Here is a 20,505-nt window from a genome sequence, read left to right as displayed (position 1 = left end):
TAGGAGTCTGGAGGACTCTCAGGAGAGTTCAGAAGGCCCCCTTGAAGGAAAGCACCAAATGTTGGCTACCACCACTGCTCCATCCTGAGAGTGGGGTCCCCACCTCCCCCAAACACAGACGCAGTTGGAAGTGACCCCGTGACCCCTCATTGGTCCACCGCCTCCTGAGCCCACATTGCTTTGGCTGATGCCCCAATGTTTACTAAGACCCTTTTCAAAATGTTTCCTTCACAGCTTCTCTTTAGGGGCAAACCAGGCCCCCCAGACTCCCACTCTGGAACTGATAGTCTGTTCTCTTCAGTTTGAAGAAATAGTCCTTTCCCTCTTCTTTTTTTTAAGTTTGGAAATGGATGGCAGAGATGAGCTCTAAGCTTTTGTCTATTTTGGAAATTATGAATCTAATTGAATATAGTGAATTTGCCCCTATCCATGAAGGATTTGAGGCACTGCCTCCTCAAATGAGTCACCAGGCCTCCCTCTTTAAACAGTTTTGTTACCCACCAGGATCCTTGGCCTCCTTAATCAATAGAAATTGATAAGAGACCAGACAAGAAATTCAGGCAAGGCTTTACTGGGACTCCTGCTGCAGCAGGGGGGAGCTAAAACAAGTAAGAGATTCCCTTGTTTGCTCCCTGAGGGGAGGGGTGAGCTGGTTCCTTATATGGCCTAAGGGTAGGGGTGTGTCCAGGGGTAGGGGTGTGTCCAGGGGTCGGGCTGGAGGCGTGGCTTAGGTGGCCCATCTCTGCGTTTCCTACATGCTGGGAGCCAGGACTGAGTCAAGCGAAGTCTTTGGACACAGCCTCGACGAAGTTGGGAGCCGACATCAGGATGCCGATGGTGCAGAGGATGGTGAAGACCGAGAAGGCCATGAGGCACAGGCGGTCCACCACACAGGCCGCGAACTTCCACTCGCTGCACACGGCCTCGCTCTCGTCCTGGCAGCGGAAGCGGTGGGCGATGTAGCGTACCTCCTCCAGAATCTTGGCCAGGTCCGGGTCCCCCTCCGAGGGCTGGCCGCCGTGCAGCAGGTGCTCGTCGTGCGTGGGCGAGCAGGCCAGGCGGCCACACACGACCCCCGAGTCGGGGGTGGGCGCGCAGTGCACGCTGTCCAGGCCACGGAAGCCGATGTACAGCAGGTTGCCGTTGGTAGCCGGCGGCCCCGCCACGGCGCTCATCTCCACGCTGGCCAGGCTGCAGCGGCGCTGCTTGTGCTGGCAGGCCGGCCGCACCTTGTCCTCCCCCGGTCTCTTCATGCGCAGGAACCAGGCACACCAGTTCAGGAGGATGACTCTCGTCTGCAGAGACAGCACACCGTTAGGGTGGCCGGGAAGGGCGCACGGCTGATCCATCCAAGGGGATGCTGTGATACCAGCTAGACTTCGTGGGGGTGGACCCTAGGGGTGACAGGTCCCCAGGCCTTCCCAGGCGAGTTTACACAGGCAAGCAGTGCCAACGCGGTACAATGGTTGAATCGAATGTGAGGCAATGACAAAGCAATACAGAAAATCACCCTGGGAAGGAACTATGCACACACTGCCACCTCAAGGAGGAGAGCCTGTGTGGGAGGAGAGGGCTGTCTTCTAAAGACAGCCCTGAGCTGGGGAACAGAGCAAGTCACCCTCTCTGGTCCTTCCTCATCTGGAACTAGGGACCACCAACTCTTAACTCCCTGTGAGGTACGCCAGTGTGAGGTGACAAACTCACAAGGGCACCCCTGGAGATGTTAAAGTTTCAAGGGCAACCCTGTGACGTGTGTCAGACACTGTGTGCACCCCTAGCCTGAAGCAGTTGAGACTGTCACATTAGATCACTGCATTCCTTGCATGATGTCCTATCCGTGCAAAGTAGATTTTGGAACTTGTCCTGATAAAAGGCAAGTGCCAAGAAAGTCATCGTGGAACAGACAAGGAGGGTAGCATGCTCCCAAGATGAGAGAAGTTTGCTGTGCCAATAGGTGCTAAGCTGTTGGGGTATAAGTACTTAGTAAGTTGTTTTGACCTGTTTAAATAATAGAACCATTAGGTATTCCTCTTGTCCTAGGTGCTCTGTCAAAAAAAAAAAAAAAAAAAAAAAAAAAAACCCTGAGACATGAAAGGTGCTGTGAACCATGGGAGTTTAGGAACCTCTAACCTAACTCATTAGGCTTCAGTGAAGACTGAAGGAGATGATATGAGACAAAATGCTGTGAAAAGTCTGAAGCTGGGGTTGGCAGACTTTCTTTAAAGGGACAGACAGTAAATATTTTAGCTTTGCTGATATAGAGCAAAATCAGCCATACATGCAAAAGAGCAAACAGGCTTTTTTTTCTAATAAAATTTTATTTGCAAAAGCAGTTGGCAGGTTGGATTTGGCCACCAGGGCCATAGTTTGCCGACCTCTGGCCTAAAGTGTTTTATAAACATACATTGCCTGCATGCTTAGATGATGCTGGAGAGATTTGTTTCTCCCTTCTAATAGAAAGAAGGGAGCCTTGTGCAACCTCAGTCCAGCTTTTAAAAAATTCTTGCAAGCCTATTTAGACAAGTGCAAGAAAAGTGAGCCCTTTCCCTGAAATGATCCAGATACTGATTTGAATTTTGGTTTATGATTTCAGGCAAATTCCATCAGCAGTGTAGCAGGTATGTTTCCCATCTGTAAGTGCAGGCAGCAAGTTGTGAAATTCGTGTCTGCCACCCTTTTTTTGGTAACCATTTTTATGACACTTATCAAAGATAACTGCAGTTATCTGGTCTGGAGACAGCAATGAAAAGAACAAGAAGGCGTAAGAGCAGTTTTGCTGCAGCTGTAAAGATCAGCCTCTGTCCATCACAGGCGGCACTTTTTATCCTGCCCACGCCCTATGGACATACCTCCAGAGCCTGGAAGAGCCAGCCTACAGACTCTGTTTTCCAGGATCAGTAAGGAGCAGAAACACACAGCCCCACGTGGACACTCCACATGAGGCTCAAGACAAGCCATCTCACCTGGGCATCTCAGGGTTCAGTGAAATGAGTATAATTCCCCCATTTTACAGATAAAGAAGCTGAGGCTCAGGGGGAGGCAGTGGGGGAGGGATGGATTGGGAGTTTGGGGTGAGCAGATGCAAACCATTATATATAGAATGGTTAAACAACAAGGTCCTACTGTATAGCACAGGGAACTGTATTGAATATCCTGTAATAAACCATAATGGAAAAGAATCTGAAAAAGAATATATATGTATATGTATAACTGAATCACTTTGCTGTACACCAGAAACTAACACAACATTGTAAATCAACTATACTTGAATAAAATAAATTTTAAAAAAAGAATCCGAGGCTCAAAGAGGCAAATAAATTGGGTCAAGGTCATACAGTGAGTTTGAGTCACCTAATGTGTTCAGACTTCCACAGCCTCATCTATAAAAGGGTCTGCTAGGTTCTCTGCAAGCCCCCTGTGACTTTAGCCAAACCCCCACTCAGAGGGCACCAGAAAGTTGGGGCCAGAGCTCAAGGGAGCACATGGGGCAGTGAGTGTGCCCAAACCCAGAGGCAGCCTGGGAGGGACAGCTGAGCCTCAGATCCAGGGCTTTGCCTGCCAAGTGGGGGTCTGCACATCCCCTGGGGCATAGCTCAAGCTAAATCTATTTTGAATTTCATGGCCTAAATCATTAGCTTTCAAGGCTAAAGCATCTCAGAAGATGAGATTATCCTCTTGGCACTTCTCAGACTGTGCTTGTGACCTCTGCTGTTAGGTTATGGTTTTGTTTCTGGCTGTGTGAATGTAACATAATGCCACCGCACCTGCAGTGTCTTCTTCATGGTAACAGATCACAATGAAAGCCCCTCAGAGGCTGTTTATGTTTCATATACACATGGAAAGAAAAAAAAAAACGTGGTGTGTTATATAAAGTGAAAGAGAAATACAAGTTCCAAATTTGCTTTGCACCATTGGCTTTAACATGCTCTTGCGCTGAAAGGTGAATAATCAGCATATGCTCTTAATTCAGATTTTTCTGGAAAAGGTCATTAAAAATGGTTTTGTTTCTTATTGCCTTAATCCCCTTGTCTTTACATCAGTCAAAACAGAAGAAATAAGAATATGTGTTTATATTTTGGCATCTGCATAAACACTGGAAGGAAAAAGAAATTAATTGAAATGGTTATCAGTTGGTGGTGGAAGTAGGGGGAGGGGCAGGAATGGGAGCAGGAGTTCCTTTGTATAATTCTTTGATTTTGACTTCTGAAACATGTAAATGTTATTTCAAACAAATGGGTGAATAAACAAGAAAGTGTATCAGAGTTATAAGGAAGTCAGATGAGAATGTAGGCCAATGTGTGCAAATGTGTCTCAGCTTCTTTTTTTGAGGGGGGAGGGACTTCTCAAAACAAGCCCTCAGACTGTGGTGATGTGACCCATGTGGGAGGTGGCACCATTTTGGGGAGCCCACTGCTGATGCCACGAGAGAATTATTAAGTGTAAGGATTTGCTGTGGAAAAGAATTCAAGGGCAGTCACTCTGTAAAGCCAATTTCCTAAAAAAAAAAAAAAGTGGTCTTTCCTAAGTTAATTTTTGGGTAAATGTAAATTATTGCACAATGGATATTTTTAGAAGGGCCAGGAACTCCCTGCTCCTGGAGATTAAGGGAATGCATCTTACATCTTGCAGTTACATTTAGTGCACTGGTGAGTCCTAAATTGACTCTGAACTTGGAGGCAAGATTTATGGGTCTGCAAAGACAGGCTTGTTTTGGCATGAGAGGGCTTCTTTAGCTCCCAACTGTCCCTAAGCCATGCTCTCTCGATGGGAAGACTGGAGGGTTTGTGGGGCCCAAGTAAGAAGTGGGGTGAGGGGTGGGGGGGCAGCTCTGCCCTGCCGGGGGTTTGGTCACACCAAGTGAGATGGGGAAAGTCCAGGCCCTGCTTGTACCCCAACCAAGGTTTCCCAAGTGTCGGGCGAGGGTGGTGTAGAGCTTTGGACATTGGACTCCGATGGAGCACGGCCCATGGCTGAGGAAGTATCAGCACATGTCACAATACATCAGTGCTGGGAGGCACTGGGACCACGTGGCCTGACCTGGGCTCAGATGACAAACATTTATTTACCATCTATTTCCTTTTTGTCTTTCTTTTCTTTTTCTTTTTCTTTTCCTTTTTAAAAAAAAAAAATTATTTATTTAGCTGCACCAGGTCCTAATTGTGGCACTCGGGATCTTCTTTGCCATATGCAGGATCTTGAGTTGTGGCATGCGAACTCTTAGTTGCGGCATGTGGGATCTAGTTCCCTGACCAGGGATCAAACCCGGGCCCCCTGCGTTGGGAGCACAGAGTCTAACCCATTGGACCACCAGGGAAGTCCCATCCATCCATTTCCTTTTATCCCATCCTCCTTCCCCACTGTTAACTACTCACACGTTTATTTTATAGGCTTTTGGTTAAATCACTTTCCTATGTGTATTGTGATAAAAGAAAGTTTCACATACTGAGATATAGTGAAGTCATTCTGGCTTATACATGAGTTAATTTGAATTTGATGCTAACTAAAATAGCCTGTTCGTGGCCTATCAAACATACATCTGCTTTAATTATTAGAGAAAAGGGCACATTGACCAGAAGTAAAGAATGTCCATGATAAAAATAAAGATTAAATGCCTCTCTTCCTGGAACACCAATGCTGGTCCTCCAATGATAAGACTCCCTTCTCAGGCGCCAAGGCCATGCTGACTTGCCGTGTACATGCTAATCTGTGTTTTTGTTTTGTTTTGTTTTTTTTACCTTGAAGAAATGTAACACCGACTCATTTCATGTTCTTTGTTCTGACAGGATATAAAACTGTGCTGAGGGCTTCCCTGGTGGCGCAGTGGTTGAGAGTCTGCCTGCCAATGCAGGGGACACGGGTTCGAGCCCTGGTCTGGGAAGATCCCACATGCCGCGGAGCGACTAGGCCCGTGAGCCACAACTACTGAGCCTGCGCGTCTGGGGCCCGTGCTCCGCAACGAGAGAGGCCGCGATGGTGAGAGGCCCGCGCACCGCGATGAGGAGTGGCCCCCGCTCGCCGCAACTAGAGAAAGCCCTCGCACAGAAACGAAGACCCAACACAGCAAAAATAAATAAATAAATAAAAATAAATAAATAAATAAATAAATAAATAAATAAAAAACTGTGCTGAAAACCCTGCTTCTCCAGAGCAGCTACTCAGATTAATCTGGAAAGCTGGCTTCCAGGCTAATCCTCAGTTGGACTCAAATAAAACTCTTTTCTATTCTTCTTGTTGATAGTTTATTGATTATTTTCATTGACAACCGATTGTAATATTTGTACACTGTTCACTCTGTTTCTTACTCTTTTCACTCCCCATTCTGTTTTGAAGATCCAGCCCGCGGCTGTGTGCTCATCTTGTGTGTTGCTTCTAATAGTGTACTTGCAAAAAGGAGGTTTAGAAACACTGTCCGGTGAAAGGTGCAGAGTGTTCGACCTGAGCCCTGCTCTGGGATGTCAGATTGTAAGGACAGCCCTGTGGGACCCTAAGAGCATTCACCATACTGCCCTGGATGCAGAGATATGCAGACAGGTAAGAAATTGCAGCTGTTTGTTTAGGAATGCTAGCTGTTTGTGGGATTGTTTTAAATAGATAAGTCATCCTCGGAGCCTCCTCTGGGGAGGGGCCCTGACCCCCCCTCTGGTGGAGGAGCTGGGGAGGAACTCACCCACTTGGGCATCTTGCCACCGTCGGGGTCGTGGTGGTGGTACTGTAGCACGATCACCGTGACGACCACGGAGAGGCCCACGATGATCATGGTGCTAGCGAAGTACTGGGCTGCAGAGAGAGCAGATGGCAGGGGAGACCTGGGGCCTTGGTCACAGCGAGTCACCATGGCACAGTGCAGGGGACCCAGACTGTGTCTTGACCACTAGGGGCTGGGGAGCAATGCCCAAGAGCAGAGCAGGACCTCCTCCGGGCACATTCCTGGCGGGCAGATGCCAATCCAGAGCACACAGACCTCCTCCTCCCACCCTGCTGCGCGGCCTCACCAGCTGACTGCACTGCTGGGAACCCTGCCTGCCTCACCCTTCCGTGAAAGCTAACTGCGCCTCACAGGATGGTGATAAGGCTGTCCGATGAGAAAGCACCATTGTCAGAACTGAAACCACCTGGACACAGAGGGTGTGATCACCACTGTGATGACTGCAGGCCACGGACAGGCTTCGGGGATCTAGCAAGGGCAGACCCGGGTGCCACCGGCTGACTTATCAGACCTGGAAAATGACTCTACTAATGAGAGAGTCTGGCCCCATCTACTTACTGAGAGCCACAGGGGTGGGGAGTGCCGGCTGTCCAGCCGGAAGAAGAGTTAAGCTGCAGTGTCTTTTCAGGCTGAGAACATCAGCTTCAGCTCTGATGGGCAAGGATGCATTTCTCCACCTTGGACCAGGTGAGAAGCAGCATGGAGCTCCCCCTCCGGTCCACTGGCTGCCGTCTGTGAGCTTGGACAGACCACTCAGGCTCTCTGGGCCTCAGCTTCTTCACCAGTATAACAGGGATGGAAATGCCTTCTCTGCAGGGTTGGTGCAAGGATTAGTAATTTTATGGGCCAAGGGTATAGGAGAAAGCTGGCATGGGTGAGCATTCCTTAATTGCCAACTCTGATTAGTAAACCTTCAGTGTGGGGGATGCATAAATTAGGAGGTTGGGATTAACATACACACGACTATATATAAAATAGATAACCAACAAGGACCTACTGTACTCTACAGGGAACAATACTCAATATTTTGTAATAATTGTAGGTTATTTGTAAAAACCTATAAGGGAAAAGAATCAGGTTGTATACCTGAAACCAACACAACATTGTAAATCAATAAAATAAATAAATAAAATAAAAAGGGATTAGAAGCAAAGATGGATTCAAGTGTAAAAAGAGTATTAAAAAATAACGAAACAAAAAATATATACACACAATGCCTCTCTAAGCAACAGAATAAATTATCCTAACATAAATGCAAACAAACAAACAAAGCCAACCACCAAGGGGCTGGGCTCTTAAAGAAAGCATCCTGGTACGAGGCTAAGTATGCAGCCATGCACTTGGTTAAAAACACCTCCTGCCCTCCAGGCAGGCAGGAACTCACTGCTCTCCCATGGAGACCAAGAGGAACCTACAAGGAGCTACCAGAGGTGGACACTTGAGACTTAACATCAGCATCAGGGACCTCTGGGAAAGGAAGGGAGGGGGGGCCAAACTGTGACTGTTATGGGCTGCATACTGTGTCCCCCTAAAATTTATATGTTGAAGCTGTAGACACCAAGTACCTTAGAATGTGACTGTGTTTGAAGAGAGGGCATTTAAGGAGAGAATTAAGTTAAAATGAGATTGTTAGTGTGGCACCTGGTCCAATCTGACTGGTGTCCTTATTATAAGAAGGGGAAATTTGGACACACAAACAGGCACAGGGATGTGAAGATACAAAGGAAAGACCATGTGGGGACACAGCAGAGGGTGCCCATCTGCAACACAAAGACAGAGACCTCAGGAGCCTCCAAAACTGTTGAGCACATAAATTTTTCCTGTGTAAGGCACCCAGTCTGTGGAATTTTATTGTGGTAGCCTTAGCAGACTAATACAATGACTTATGGAGGGATCCAGGCTGACTGGATCCCACAGCTGAAATCTCAACAACAGAGGTCAAAGGCCAACAGCATCCCATCCTTCTAGATGTGGCCTATGCACTGACCAAGGCTGTGGGTTCATCAGACACAACAGGGCCTGCTGACTGCCCCTTTAAGGGTGGTTTCTGCTGCAGGTCTCTATTGAAAGCATTGTGCTAGAAGGTAGAAAGGATGGGTTCAGAATGTCAGGTTGAAAGATGGTTCCTTGCTCCCAGGATAGTACGGAGAGAAATATGACACCCCCAGAGGCTTTTTATACCAACAGTCTCTCTGGTCAAAATATTACACATCCAGAAACCTCCAATAAGAAGGGCCTTGGCTTCTTAATTCATGAAGCCTGGCGATATCATGTAAGGCCCCCCACTCTTACTTACCCCTGGTTAACCACATAGGACTGCCACCGGTATACTGCTTTCCTGTTTCTGACCTCCACCGCCAAATAGGAGTGGGGACTCTCATTAAAACTAAGATCTATTGGCAGAATGTTTGCTTCCCGTCCTCACAACTGGCTTGGAGGTCTGGTTCCCTGACCAGGAACAGAACCCTGGCTGCAGTGGCCAGGGTACTGGGTCCTAACCTCTGGGCCACTGAGCGCCCCTCGGCAAGCTCTTGCTTATTCCAGTCCAGTCCAGGGAGGTTCACAGCAACAGGTGATGCTGCCTCCTGTTTCTGTCATCCTTCCTTGGGCAGAAGGTCATCCTTACACCTGCCTTTGCGTGTGGTTTGTGCATCCCCTGCTGGACCAGTCCCTGCTTCACCTACACCCTACTCACATGACTGACTTTCCCCCCTAATTGCGGAGCCTAATCAGTAAATACCTACATCCTTGTCCCGCTGCCCCGAAGCTAGTGATTGTTTAATCTTTAATTCAGAATGGCTCCCCTTTGATAGTTTAACAAAGGGAAGATCTCCGCCCCTTGAAGGTACTTAGCCCAAGGGGCTTAAGAGGGCTGTGCCCCTCTGCTGGTTTCCCTGGTAACCGATGGGCCAATCTGACTCCAATTCCCCTAGATAACTGGTGGGGTGTCACTCCAGGACCCTTTTGCTTCAGATGTGTAAGATCTCCCATCTACCAAACAACTGATGTCCTGTCTCTGGACTCTTTCTTCAGTCTCGAGTCTGGGCGAGTACAGGGCTTGCAGGCCTGAGGGGTGCAGCCCAACATGTGGCCAAAACATATTTGTCCTGTTTACCTTCCCTCACAAGCTTTAACTTTCTACAGAGACATCGAGTTATCTCAAGAAACAATGGCTGAGAGTTAATGTGTAACAAATAATTTGTGGAAAAACAGTGACTCAAGCTAAAATAATGAATCTTTAATGGTAAAAATCTCTGGTTCCATAACAAGTGTGAGGGGGGCATTGTGGGAGAAAGGGGGGCATTTCTGCATCTTAAGGCCAAACCACAAAGCCAGACTCCCCCTCCCCTTCTATGTGCCAGGTGAGCAGAGGCCATGGGTCAACTCTGAGTAGTTACAGCAAGTCCTCTCCTCACAGCCGAAAAGGGGGGCCATGCAGCTCTCCAGGGTCCTGTGGGACACGTTTCTGCTCCCCGCCTGTGCTGCAAAATCCCAGGCACTCTGTAAGCCCATGTCTTTAGAGGAGCTGGATGCTTGCTTACCTATCAAGGGCACTGAGTCAGAGGTCGCAGGCATGATCTCAGCCACCAGCAGCATGAAGACGGTAAGAGAGAGTAAAACTGTAATCCCTGGAACAGAGACATACAGTGGCCCCTGTATGGTAAGGCCTGAACTCCACGGTTTTCTATATTGATGGGAATGGGCATCTTTCTGAGGACAGTCCGGGTCATTTACCAGAGTCCCAGAGGAGTCCCTGGGAAAACAAACTTAGGAGCCAGAACTTTAGAAGAACAACTCAAAATAAATCATTGACCTCAGCACATGTATCTCTCATTTTCTTTATTACATTAGTATTGAGAGGTAGTTTCATGTAGCAGGAAAAAGAAAACATACAGTTTGAAGACCTGGCTTTTGTTCTTGACTTTTCTACTTACTAGCTGTGTGACCTTGGATAGGTCATTTAATGTGCCTGAGGCTCTTGTATGAATGAAAAATATCACCTGCCATATCAGTAAACAAAGGATGTTGCAGCCATCAAGCCATCATATTACAGCCTCCCCAATGGTGCACCCTGAGGGGACTCGGGATGAGAAAACACAGGATACTGGCCCCAGAGGGCTAAGGTGCATATCAAAGGAATGATTTCAGTGAGCCCAGACTCTTGCATCTTCCCATACACAGAAAAGCACTAAATTCATTAACTTGAGGTGTTTGGTTTTCTTTAATCAACAGTAATCTTTTGATGTTTTGACTACCTGGTCTTTGTGGCAAAAACTCCTATATACCCTGGCTCCTCCTTTACCTCTTCAGAGCCGTCCCTAGAACTATCAGAGATGCTATGTCTCAGGCTTGAAGTCCTCAGAAAGTCCACCAAATAAAACATAATTCTTAACTTTTCGGTTGAGCATTTTTTTTTCAGTTGACACTCACAGTCAGAAGTTATAGGTTTGAGGATGATTTCTATGTGTACCAAATAGGATCTTTAGTAACTCTTTGAGATGTTGAGGAGCTCATTTCACCAATCTAAATCATAGTTTTCTTATCTTCCTATTGGAGGATCATAAGGAATTACACTGTGTGTGGCCATATATAAATGCAAGCTGATACTATATTAAACTAAACTGTGTCCTGTCCACAATGAATTCCAGCTGGTTGCCACCAAGGTGTGGGGTGGGGTGGCAGGAGGGGAGAAGGCACAGGCCCCTCAGGGAAGAATTGGTTCTTCCCTGGGCATCCCCATCCTCTCTGCAGGATCAGAGGAGCCTGTGGAATCTCAAGAGGGCCTGGCCATCCCGCACAGCGGGCTGTGGTGTCAGGGAGCCACCCTGGGCTGGGGTGCATGGAGTGGGCCCTGGACATCTCTGCACCTGGAGCCCAGACTGCCACCCTCAAGGCAGGGCCCTCCCATCCCAGCTCAGACCCAGTACTCACCCAGGGAGATTTTCTCCCCAGAGTCTGCAGGGAGCAAGAACACGAGGAGGGCCAGGGCAGAGATGAGCACACAGGGAATGAGAAGGTTGAGGCCATAGTAGAGGGTCCTGCGGCGGATGGTGACAGTGAAGGTCACATCCGGGTACGGCTCTTTGCAGCACTCATAGAACTTCTCACTCCGCTTGCCAGGGACCCCTTCAGTTCCAGGGGAAGAAAGGAACCACCGTTGAATAAAAGGACGCAGTTTATTTTAAGGGGTTATAACACACACACAGAGCCATGGAATTTGTTAAGTGCAAAAAACTGGCTAATTGTTGTCTGAATAAACGCTTTAGGTTTATTATAGATTTATTTAAGGGTATCTTAGTGATATTTGAACAAATTGGCAGGTTTTTTATGTATTCAAACTACATGTGCTCTAGACTGAATGTGTCCCCCGCAAGGTTCATATGTTGAAATCCTAACCTCCACAGTGATGGTTATTTGGAGGTGAGGCCTTTGGGAGGTGATTAGGTCATGAGGGGGAGCCCTTAGGAATGGAATTAGTGCCCTTATAAAAGGGACCCCAGAGAGCTCCCCTGTTCCTTCTACCATGTGAGGACACAGCCTGAAGACAGCTGTCTGCGAACGAGGAAGCAGGTCCTCACCAGACGCTGAGTCTGCCAGCACCTTGATCTTGGACTCCCAGCCTCCAAACTATGAGAAATAACTGTGTGTTGTTTATAAGCTACCCAGTCTATGGTATTCTGTTATAGCAGCCTGAACGGACTAAGACACCATGATTATAAATAATACATTGTAAACTTGACACCATTATAAATGTAATTATTGTTTTTCTATTTAAAATCATCAAATATAGGTTCCCATCAACTGCAATTTGCTGTTCCACCTGATTTTAGGGATGAAGCAGATTTGAATAACGTAGAGATGCCCATACTAGCACTGACCTTACCATAACTGCAAGTTCCTTATGGAAAGCACTGAATTTTCTAATTGTTTTTTGTTTCTCATCCTAGAGCTCTCAGTAAATCATGGAGAATGCTGCAGGGTTCAATAAATGCTCATGCTGAAAAGCAGAGTGGAAAATCCCAAACTTTTTAAGCCAGCACAGTAATAAAGCAGCTTCCTTCTATGTTGCCAGTATCACATCTTTGCTGGGCTTACCCACAAGGTCCCATTCTCCATTTGGGATATAGCCGCTGATGTCTGCCTCCTGCATCTGCAGATCCAAGGACCACCCTCCATAAGACCAGGACCCAAACTTCAGTTTGCACTGCTGCACATCAAAGGGGAACCATCGCACATCAATGTAGCAGGAGCTCTTGAAGATGCCTACATGGGTAATGAGACAGACCAAGATGGAAGCTGGCTGAGACCTGCTTTAAACACACAGCAGTCTCACACTGTTGGTGGGAATATAAATCGGTGCAGCCACTATGGAAACAGTACAGGGGCTCCTCAAAAAATTACAAAAAGAAGTAAAAACGATCCAGCGATCCCAATCCTGGGTATACATGGAAAGGAAACAAAATCAGTATCTCACAAAGATATTTGCACCCCACTGCAGCATTACTCACAATAGCCAAGACATGGAAACGACCTAAGTGTTTGTCGATGGAGAAACAGATAAAATATTATATATATATATGTGTGTGTATGTATATATATATTATATATAAAATCAAATTTATATGGATTATATGGAATATTATTCAGCCTTTAAAAAGATGAAAATTCTGCCATTTGCAACAACATGGATGAAATTGGAGGGCTTTATGCTAAGTGAAATAAGTCACACACAGAAAGACAGATCCTGTATAATATCACTTACGTGAAGAATTTGAAAAAAAAAAGTTGAACTCATAGAAACAGAGTAGAATGGTGGTTGCCAAGGGCTGGAGGGTGGGGGAAATGGGGGAGAGGCTGATAAAAAGGGAACAAACTTTCAGTTATAAGGTGGATTCATTTTGAGGATCTAATGTACAGCATGGTGACTACAGTTAATAATATTTTATACTTGAAATTAACTATCTGAGGTGATGGGTGTGTTAACTAACCTGATTGTGGAAATAAATGATTTCACAATATATATGCATATGCATGTGTGTATATATATATATATATACATATATGCACACACACACACACATGCATATGCATATATCTCATGTATATACATACATATATTATACATATATATGTGTATATGTATATATATATATTACAATTTCATTTGTCAACTACACCTCAATAATGCTGGAAAAAATAAAAATAAATGCACAGCAATCCCCTGGTCTCCATCCCATACACTGTACATAACACACAAAGCCTACTCTTCATGGAGTCAAAAGCTTGCTAGCCTGATCAAGCGTCGGCAGGTTAAACGATGCATCATTTCTGATGCTCTGCATGTCTCACGATCAATGCTGTGAACACATCCCCTGGACCATTTGAGATCCCTTCAGGAGGAGGCAGTGTGAGTACCGGGGCCTCTCACCTGGGTGTGACCAGAGAGGCTTCAGCCCATCCTGCCCGTCCAAACTAGACCTGTCCAGGACAAGCTGGGTCTTTCTGGAAAAATCTCTAGAAAAGAAGTTCAGCTGAAGCTTTACTGTCTTTTACATTTCAAAGGCTACACCGACATTTTCTGTTCTGAGAGATTTCTGGGCAAAGAATTAAACATTCTGTAAACTTGCTCTTGCCATGCATGTGCATCTCCAAATTCTAAACAGTAAGAGAGATGTAAAGAATGTAAAAGAATCCCATAGAAGCTGATAAAAATGATGAAGAGCTTAGAAACAGAATCTGAAAGGTCTGTGTGCGTCTGTGTGACTGTGTTTGGTGAGGAGCAGGATGAGCATTTTCTTTAGGTTAAAAATTGAGAACATACTTGGTTATCTAGAAATATATATGGAAGATAATTTTAACTAGCTTGAATTCTAGATTATGAACAGAACAAAACCTAATAGGTTTTAGTTGAAGAGGTAGTGTTTGGACAAAAACTAGAGTTTCCACTGAAAAGAGGGACAGGACATGTTGGGAGTAAATTTCTCAACAGGTCACTGAGATAAGCCCACACCAGCCATTTATGCCCATGTGCTCCTTGCTGCCCAGAGAAAGACCAGAAGGCAGTGATGGCACAAATAGCTAAGGGTCCCAGTGCTCACAGGGACAGGGCAGACGCTCTGTAAATTTCTGCTACCAAATTTTAAAAAATGAATGGAGGGACTCAACTTGCTAACAGGGACCCCCCACCCACCCACAGTCAAGCTGGGAAAGGATAATAAACTTCCTGTCCCCTCAAGTCCCTTTGAACAGGATTTGCAGCATTACATCCAATGTCCACAGGAATCTGGAAGTCATTACAGACACTGCCCTCCCACTAATGGGCTGAATCCCCCAAAACTCTCACTGCTGGTAGAAAATGAAACTGTAACTGTATTATTCCATTTCTATCAAATGACCAGAAAGAGAGACTCTCTAGAGGCAGAAAACAGGTCAGTGGTTGCCTCGGGCTGGCAGTGAGGGTGGGGATTAACCGCAAACAGGCAAAAGGGATCTTTGGGGGGTGATGGAAAATGTTCTAGAACTAGATTGCAGTCGTGGTCGTACAACTCTGTGAATTTACTAAAAATAATTGAATCGTGCACTTAAAATGGGTCAATTGTATAATACGTAACTTATACTTCAATAATGCTGTTAAAAAATAAAAATATGACATGGGAAAGAAGTCATTTCCTAATAACCAAGTCTATTTCAAAGCTTGCATCTGAAGCACCTTTTGCCTGTTTAGTTGCTGGAGCAGAGCAGCTTCCCAGATCAGGTCTACGCGACCCCAGGCGCAGTCTTGCTGCCCTGAACCAGACAACCCCACACTCTCTCGGCCAGAGTAGGGGAGACTCCCACAGTCAAAGCTCAGTGTGCCCTCCTGACAGACTCCAGGGGCCATGGAGGCTGGGATGTAGGAACTGGCCCCAAAGGGGCTGCTGCACAGAGGGCTCGGGGGTCAGGAGTGCTGCTCCTGTGGCTGAAAATAGCCTCAGCCTTCAAAACAACCCGCAGCCCAGTATTCTTCTACGCTGATGACTGTTGGAGGTCGTTTTCCAAAATAGTTCTCATGATAGAAGCTGCAACTTCTAGGCCTGGTGTAAAAGAGTGTATCAGTGATGGAAGACCCATCCCCGAGGTCTTTGTTAGGAGGAAGGCTTGCGTGGCCTGGGGGAGGAGAGGAGGGGCTGAGGAAGAAGCAAGGACTCACAAGGTTTAAGACAGAAAACCTGAAAGTCTGGAGTCCTTCCATCTCCTCAGACAACAATGGATGGTATCTGCCTGTGACAGGTTCAATCCCTGACGCGTTTGTTTACCTACATGTGGGCCAGGCCCCTGGTTGATGAGGGTGGTTCTAATGGGAATAAACACAGATCCTGCCCTCGGGACGCTTATCCTCTGCTAATGAGAAAGAGCATGTAAACAACAACCCAGGAGGCAAAGCCAGCTTTGCTGTGAGCTGTGAGATGAATCCGAGGGCACAAGACGGGGCTGACTGCTGGAGGGTGTGTGTGTGTGTGTGTGTGTCTGTGAGAGTGTGTGGTGTGTGTGCGGATAGTGTGTGGTATGTTTTTTGTGTGATGTGTCTATATGTGTGGTGTGTATGTATGGCTTTAGTGGGTGACGTGTGTACGTGTGTGTTTGTGTGTGTGTGTTTGTGGTGTATGTGTTGGTGGTGAGGGGGGAGGTGGCTGCAGGCTGCCTGGGAACAGGAAGTTAAACAGTTGCAGTGGGGGAAATAACCCTGGAAAAGAACATGTGAAAAATCATCTAGAAGATTTTTAAAAATCTGTTAATATCTTGAGGGCACAAAGCCCGGGTTTCCTAAGGCATGGATCACTCACAAGCAGCCCAAGGCCCTGTGAACTGACAGGAATGATGGGCTGGTGGGAGGAGATTCAACCCCAGCAGTTACCCATCAGCTGCCTGAGAAGGAGTGAAGCTCTTTCAGGAAGAAATCACTGATGAGTCCCTTGGAAACCACCTGTTCCCGCCTCTAACAAGCAGGTGGGCTTTAATGCACGCACTCAAGAAGCCCGCCCAGAAAGGTCACAATCTCACCCCGACACTGGAGGGCAGCACATACCCAGGTACCCAGTGCAGTAGGAAGGAAAAGGCAGGCTGTGAGGAGGAAATGACCTGGAGGTTGGCTTGCAGGCTATAAGGAGAACAGAAATGACCTGACAACGGAGACTTGTTTTAGTTGTGGATGAACTTTAAGAACACAGGACAGACAATAAGGACAGAGGACATGTGTTGGCAAAGACAGCTTGAGCCATGATCCCAAGACAAAAAAAGAGGAAGACGGCATTGCCACGCTCAGGGAATACGTGCAAGCACAGAGGAGAAGTCAGGAGGGCTGGCCGTGCATGGAGGCTAAGGATGCCCAGAGCACAGAGCCAGCCTCTGCCCCTGTGGGCACCGTCGGGCACCCCAACCTCCTTCACGCTGTCTAACTGCAGGGGACAAAGGGAGCGGCACTTACCTGGAGGGAGGTACTGGCAGTGCCCAGAAGAATTCACTAACACGTTGGTGTGGAACGTGGCGTCAAACCGCTCATCAGCACTGGAAACAGGAGAAGGATCCGTGAGCCAGCCCGGCTGGGCAGTGGGTTCCCCATCCCCTTAGGGCGGTTGTTCCTGCAGTCCGAGCAGCTCTGAGAGGGGCTGCTGCTTGCAGTTGGGGCAGCCAGCGGCGGTCTGAGAGCCCCACCTGTGGCTGACCTGGAAGGTCTTCCCAGAGCACAGGGGGAAGAGACCAATGCCCACCTCCGTTTCATAGGGATGCCGATTTTTTCCATGTGCATATAAAACAAAGCTCTTAGCAAAAATGAAACCTGAAGACAACTTAGGAGGACACTGGCAGATGAGACATTTCAATCTATCTGCAGGAGATAAAGAGTGGGGGGAAGCACAGTGCCCCTCTATCAGCCCTTAAGGGTAGGATTTGGACCCACTGTGTTCAAGGCTCTAGTTCCAGCCCCTTGAATGGGCCCAAAGCTCGGTTGGTGCTTGAGAAATCCATCTTGAGTGGCTGAGGCTGCAGGTGCACGGGGGAGCTGGGCAGCCTCAAGGAGTACGGGGCTCCAGGATTAGTGATGACAGGAAGGAGCACAGGTGGAGACAGAAGAATTAGGTTCAAGTTTAGAAGAACGCACTCCAGCCCCACCCCCTGCCCAAGGTCAGAACCTCCTACAGCCAGGAGTTACCAACCTGGTTAAAGGGGGCACACAAAACGGAAAGGAAAAACAATTAAGACCAACAGCCCTTATTATCCAGGTCTTTCATTTTCTGTGTTCTGACACTTTGACATCTGGGGTCTTGCTGATCCTGGAGGGACTATTCCCACCCCCACCCCCGCCCCAGGTCAGCCAGTTCCTAGAGATAGCAAACAACTCGCTCAAATGGAAAGCAACCAATCCAGAGCCCACACCCCCACCATCTCTTTTATGGAGCTCTCACCCTCCTGGCCACCATCCACCTGCCCTAATCACCCCAGGACCAGGCACCAGACAAACAGGGACAGGCCATATGTACCCAAGCCTGCTGAAGGCATTCCCGGTCCTAGCCCTGCTTACCCTGCCTCACCAGTTCCATTCCATGGAAACCACAATAAAGGCTTTTGACCACATTTTCCCCTCACGCCCTCTGCCTCCTGACCGTCCCTGGTGCTTCCCTGTGTGGCCCTGTACGGCGAGCATGCCTCCTGTTTCCAGGGAACTGCATGATAAACTTCCTTCCTTCCTTCCTGACAGTCATTTCTGTGCCTGCATTTTACCATGCCTGATTAAAACATATCCTTAAAATGTCAGATGTAGTGAATGGACTTGAGGACACGGGGAGTGGGAAGGGTAAGCTGGGACGAAGTGAGAAGGTGGCATGGACATATATACACTACCAAATGTAAAACAGATAGCTAGTGGGAAGCAGCCACATAGCACAGGGAGATTAGCTCGGTGCTTTGTGACCACCTAGAGGGGTGGGATAGGGAGGGTGGGAGGGAGATGCAAGAGGGAGGAGATATGCAGATATATGTATATGTATAGCTGATTCATTTTGTTATAAAGCAGAAACTAACACACCACTGTAAAGCAATTATACTCCAATAAAGATGTTAAAAAAAAATGTCACCCTACAGGTGAATAAAAAAGTAAACAGCCTCAAGAAAATGTAGGCAGCCAGTCAAGGTGCCAGCACCTCGAGTTAAGTTTCCCTCATTTTAGCAACTGGAGAACCTCTGCTAAGGGCTGCCCACGTCTACAGAGCCTCTGCAGCCTTTTCTGTTCCCAAAATCCTCTAAAGGGGAAACTCACCATCATGAGATATCTGAGGACAGCCTTCACTGTGAGAGACAAGGACAGAGACAAGAACGATCCAAGAAGAAACAGTCAATGAAAGGAATGAAAAATTACCTCTTAAAAAAGTAATATCCTCACAAAACTTCAAGAGGATGTTGCATTTAGAAAAACAAATGGCAATATGGAAGTTAAAACATGATCTATGAAATACATCTTTATAAATTGGCGGGAGGTTTGGCTGATAAGAATCACTGAGATGAAACGTAAGACCGAAAGGATGAGGGCCTCAGAGTAAAGGCCAGGGAAATGCGCTCAACAGAAGCGGAAGAGACATGGGGGCAGGGTTGGGTAGTGGGAGGGAGAGAAATCACAGAGAGAAATTCCAGAGCTGAAAGAAACCCCTCCAACATGAAGGCAAAGAAAGGTGTTTTTAAGAACATTAAGGTGCCGGAGAGCTTGTTTCTTATGTATATTTTCTTGGTCATGGACTTGAGCATCAGCTCCAGAAAAATGAGGGTGAATACTAAGGAAGAAGAAATAAACTTTCAGACTAAACCTAAAGATCCGGAAAAGGAATTTTCATGATGAGCTGTGTAGTGGGTCTAGAAAAAGGGACAGGGTCCAAATTACAGCAAGATGTAAGGGGTCTCTGAAGAGAGTAAAGTGGATTCAGAGTAATGAAGAGAAGAGACAATAAGGTGGAAAACACCATGGATTTGATTAAGGGCACATTTTTTTCAAAAATCTTTAATTAAAAAAAGCCACCAGAAACTTCAGGAAAAAACTGTACAAGAAAGCCAAGGTTTGAATATGAATCAAAAATGTGATGAAGCTTAAAGAAAGAAGGAAGGGAGGAAGACTAAGCTACAATAAAAAGATAATCCTCTGAGATGAAAAAGGACACATCCACCTCCTGACTTCCAAACACACTCAGGGAGAGAGAGGAGGAGGAAGGCTCAAGATGTAAATATTCTTTGCTTGACTGCAGTCTGTACCCGACTGTCTTAATGAGACACAAACAGTGACAGGGCACCAAATATCTGAGGATGTGGACCTTCACAAACTCACCCTGGATTTTATCCTGCTTTTTAAATTAGGTTCTCTGGAACCCCAAGATTCTGTGGAGGTGCTTCAGGTTTCTGCAAATGTTTGATTCCAATATTTTCTTTTCCTTGTGTTTCAAAATGCTAATAAAAGTCCAAAAACACTCAAATAATTGTTTGCAAAATTTTAACTCTTCAGACACTACCAATGTATTAGTTCATGTGGCCAGTTTAACTTCTTTTCTGGTGGACGTGAAACTAAAACTCCTCTTGCCATGAATACTGCATGTATTTGAAACTCTTGAAAATGAGTCACCCAGTAAGATTTCAGTTTTGCATTACTGCTCTTTTAAAAAAAATTCACATTTGAATCTACAATTCCAGCACAGAACCTGCATCTGCCTTGGCACCTCTTCCCCCCTCTGTAGCAGCAACAGCAGAAAGCACTGTGTGATGCTTGCATAGCTTTGCTTATTTTA

At 46.6% G+C, this 20,505-nt stretch overlaps 1 protein-coding gene across 1 annotated transcript in view; it reads right to left on the bottom strand.

Moving 5' to 3' along the window:
• Positions 1-776: 776 nt before the first annotated feature.
• CHRNA7 (cholinergic receptor nicotinic alpha 7 subunit) overlaps positions 777-20,505 on the bottom strand; it is a 131,907-nt gene continuing 112,178 nt past the window's right edge. Inside the window, exons 5-10 of the mRNA XM_068537430.1 lie at positions 17,172-17,251; positions 12,803-12,970; positions 11,639-11,833; positions 10,249-10,335; positions 6,668-6,777; positions 777-1,295 (exon numbers count right to left, since the gene is read on the bottom strand). Of these exons, the coding sequence (XP_068393531.1) occupies positions 777-1,295; positions 6,668-6,777; positions 10,249-10,335; positions 11,639-11,833; positions 12,803-12,970; positions 17,172-17,251 (1,159 nt within the window). The remainder of the gene's footprint in view (positions 1,296-6,667; positions 6,778-10,248; positions 10,336-11,638; positions 11,834-12,802; positions 12,971-17,171; positions 17,252-20,505) is intronic.

The sequence above is a fragment of the Eschrichtius robustus genome, chromosome 1, assembly GCF_028021215.1.
Source record: "Eschrichtius robustus isolate mEscRob2 chromosome 1, mEscRob2.pri, whole genome shotgun sequence".
NCBI lineage: Eukaryota > Metazoa > Chordata > Mammalia > Artiodactyla > Eschrichtiidae > Eschrichtius > Eschrichtius robustus.
The sequence above is the reverse complement of the archived record's forward strand: the minus strand, read 5'-3'. Positions and strand labels throughout refer to the sequence as shown.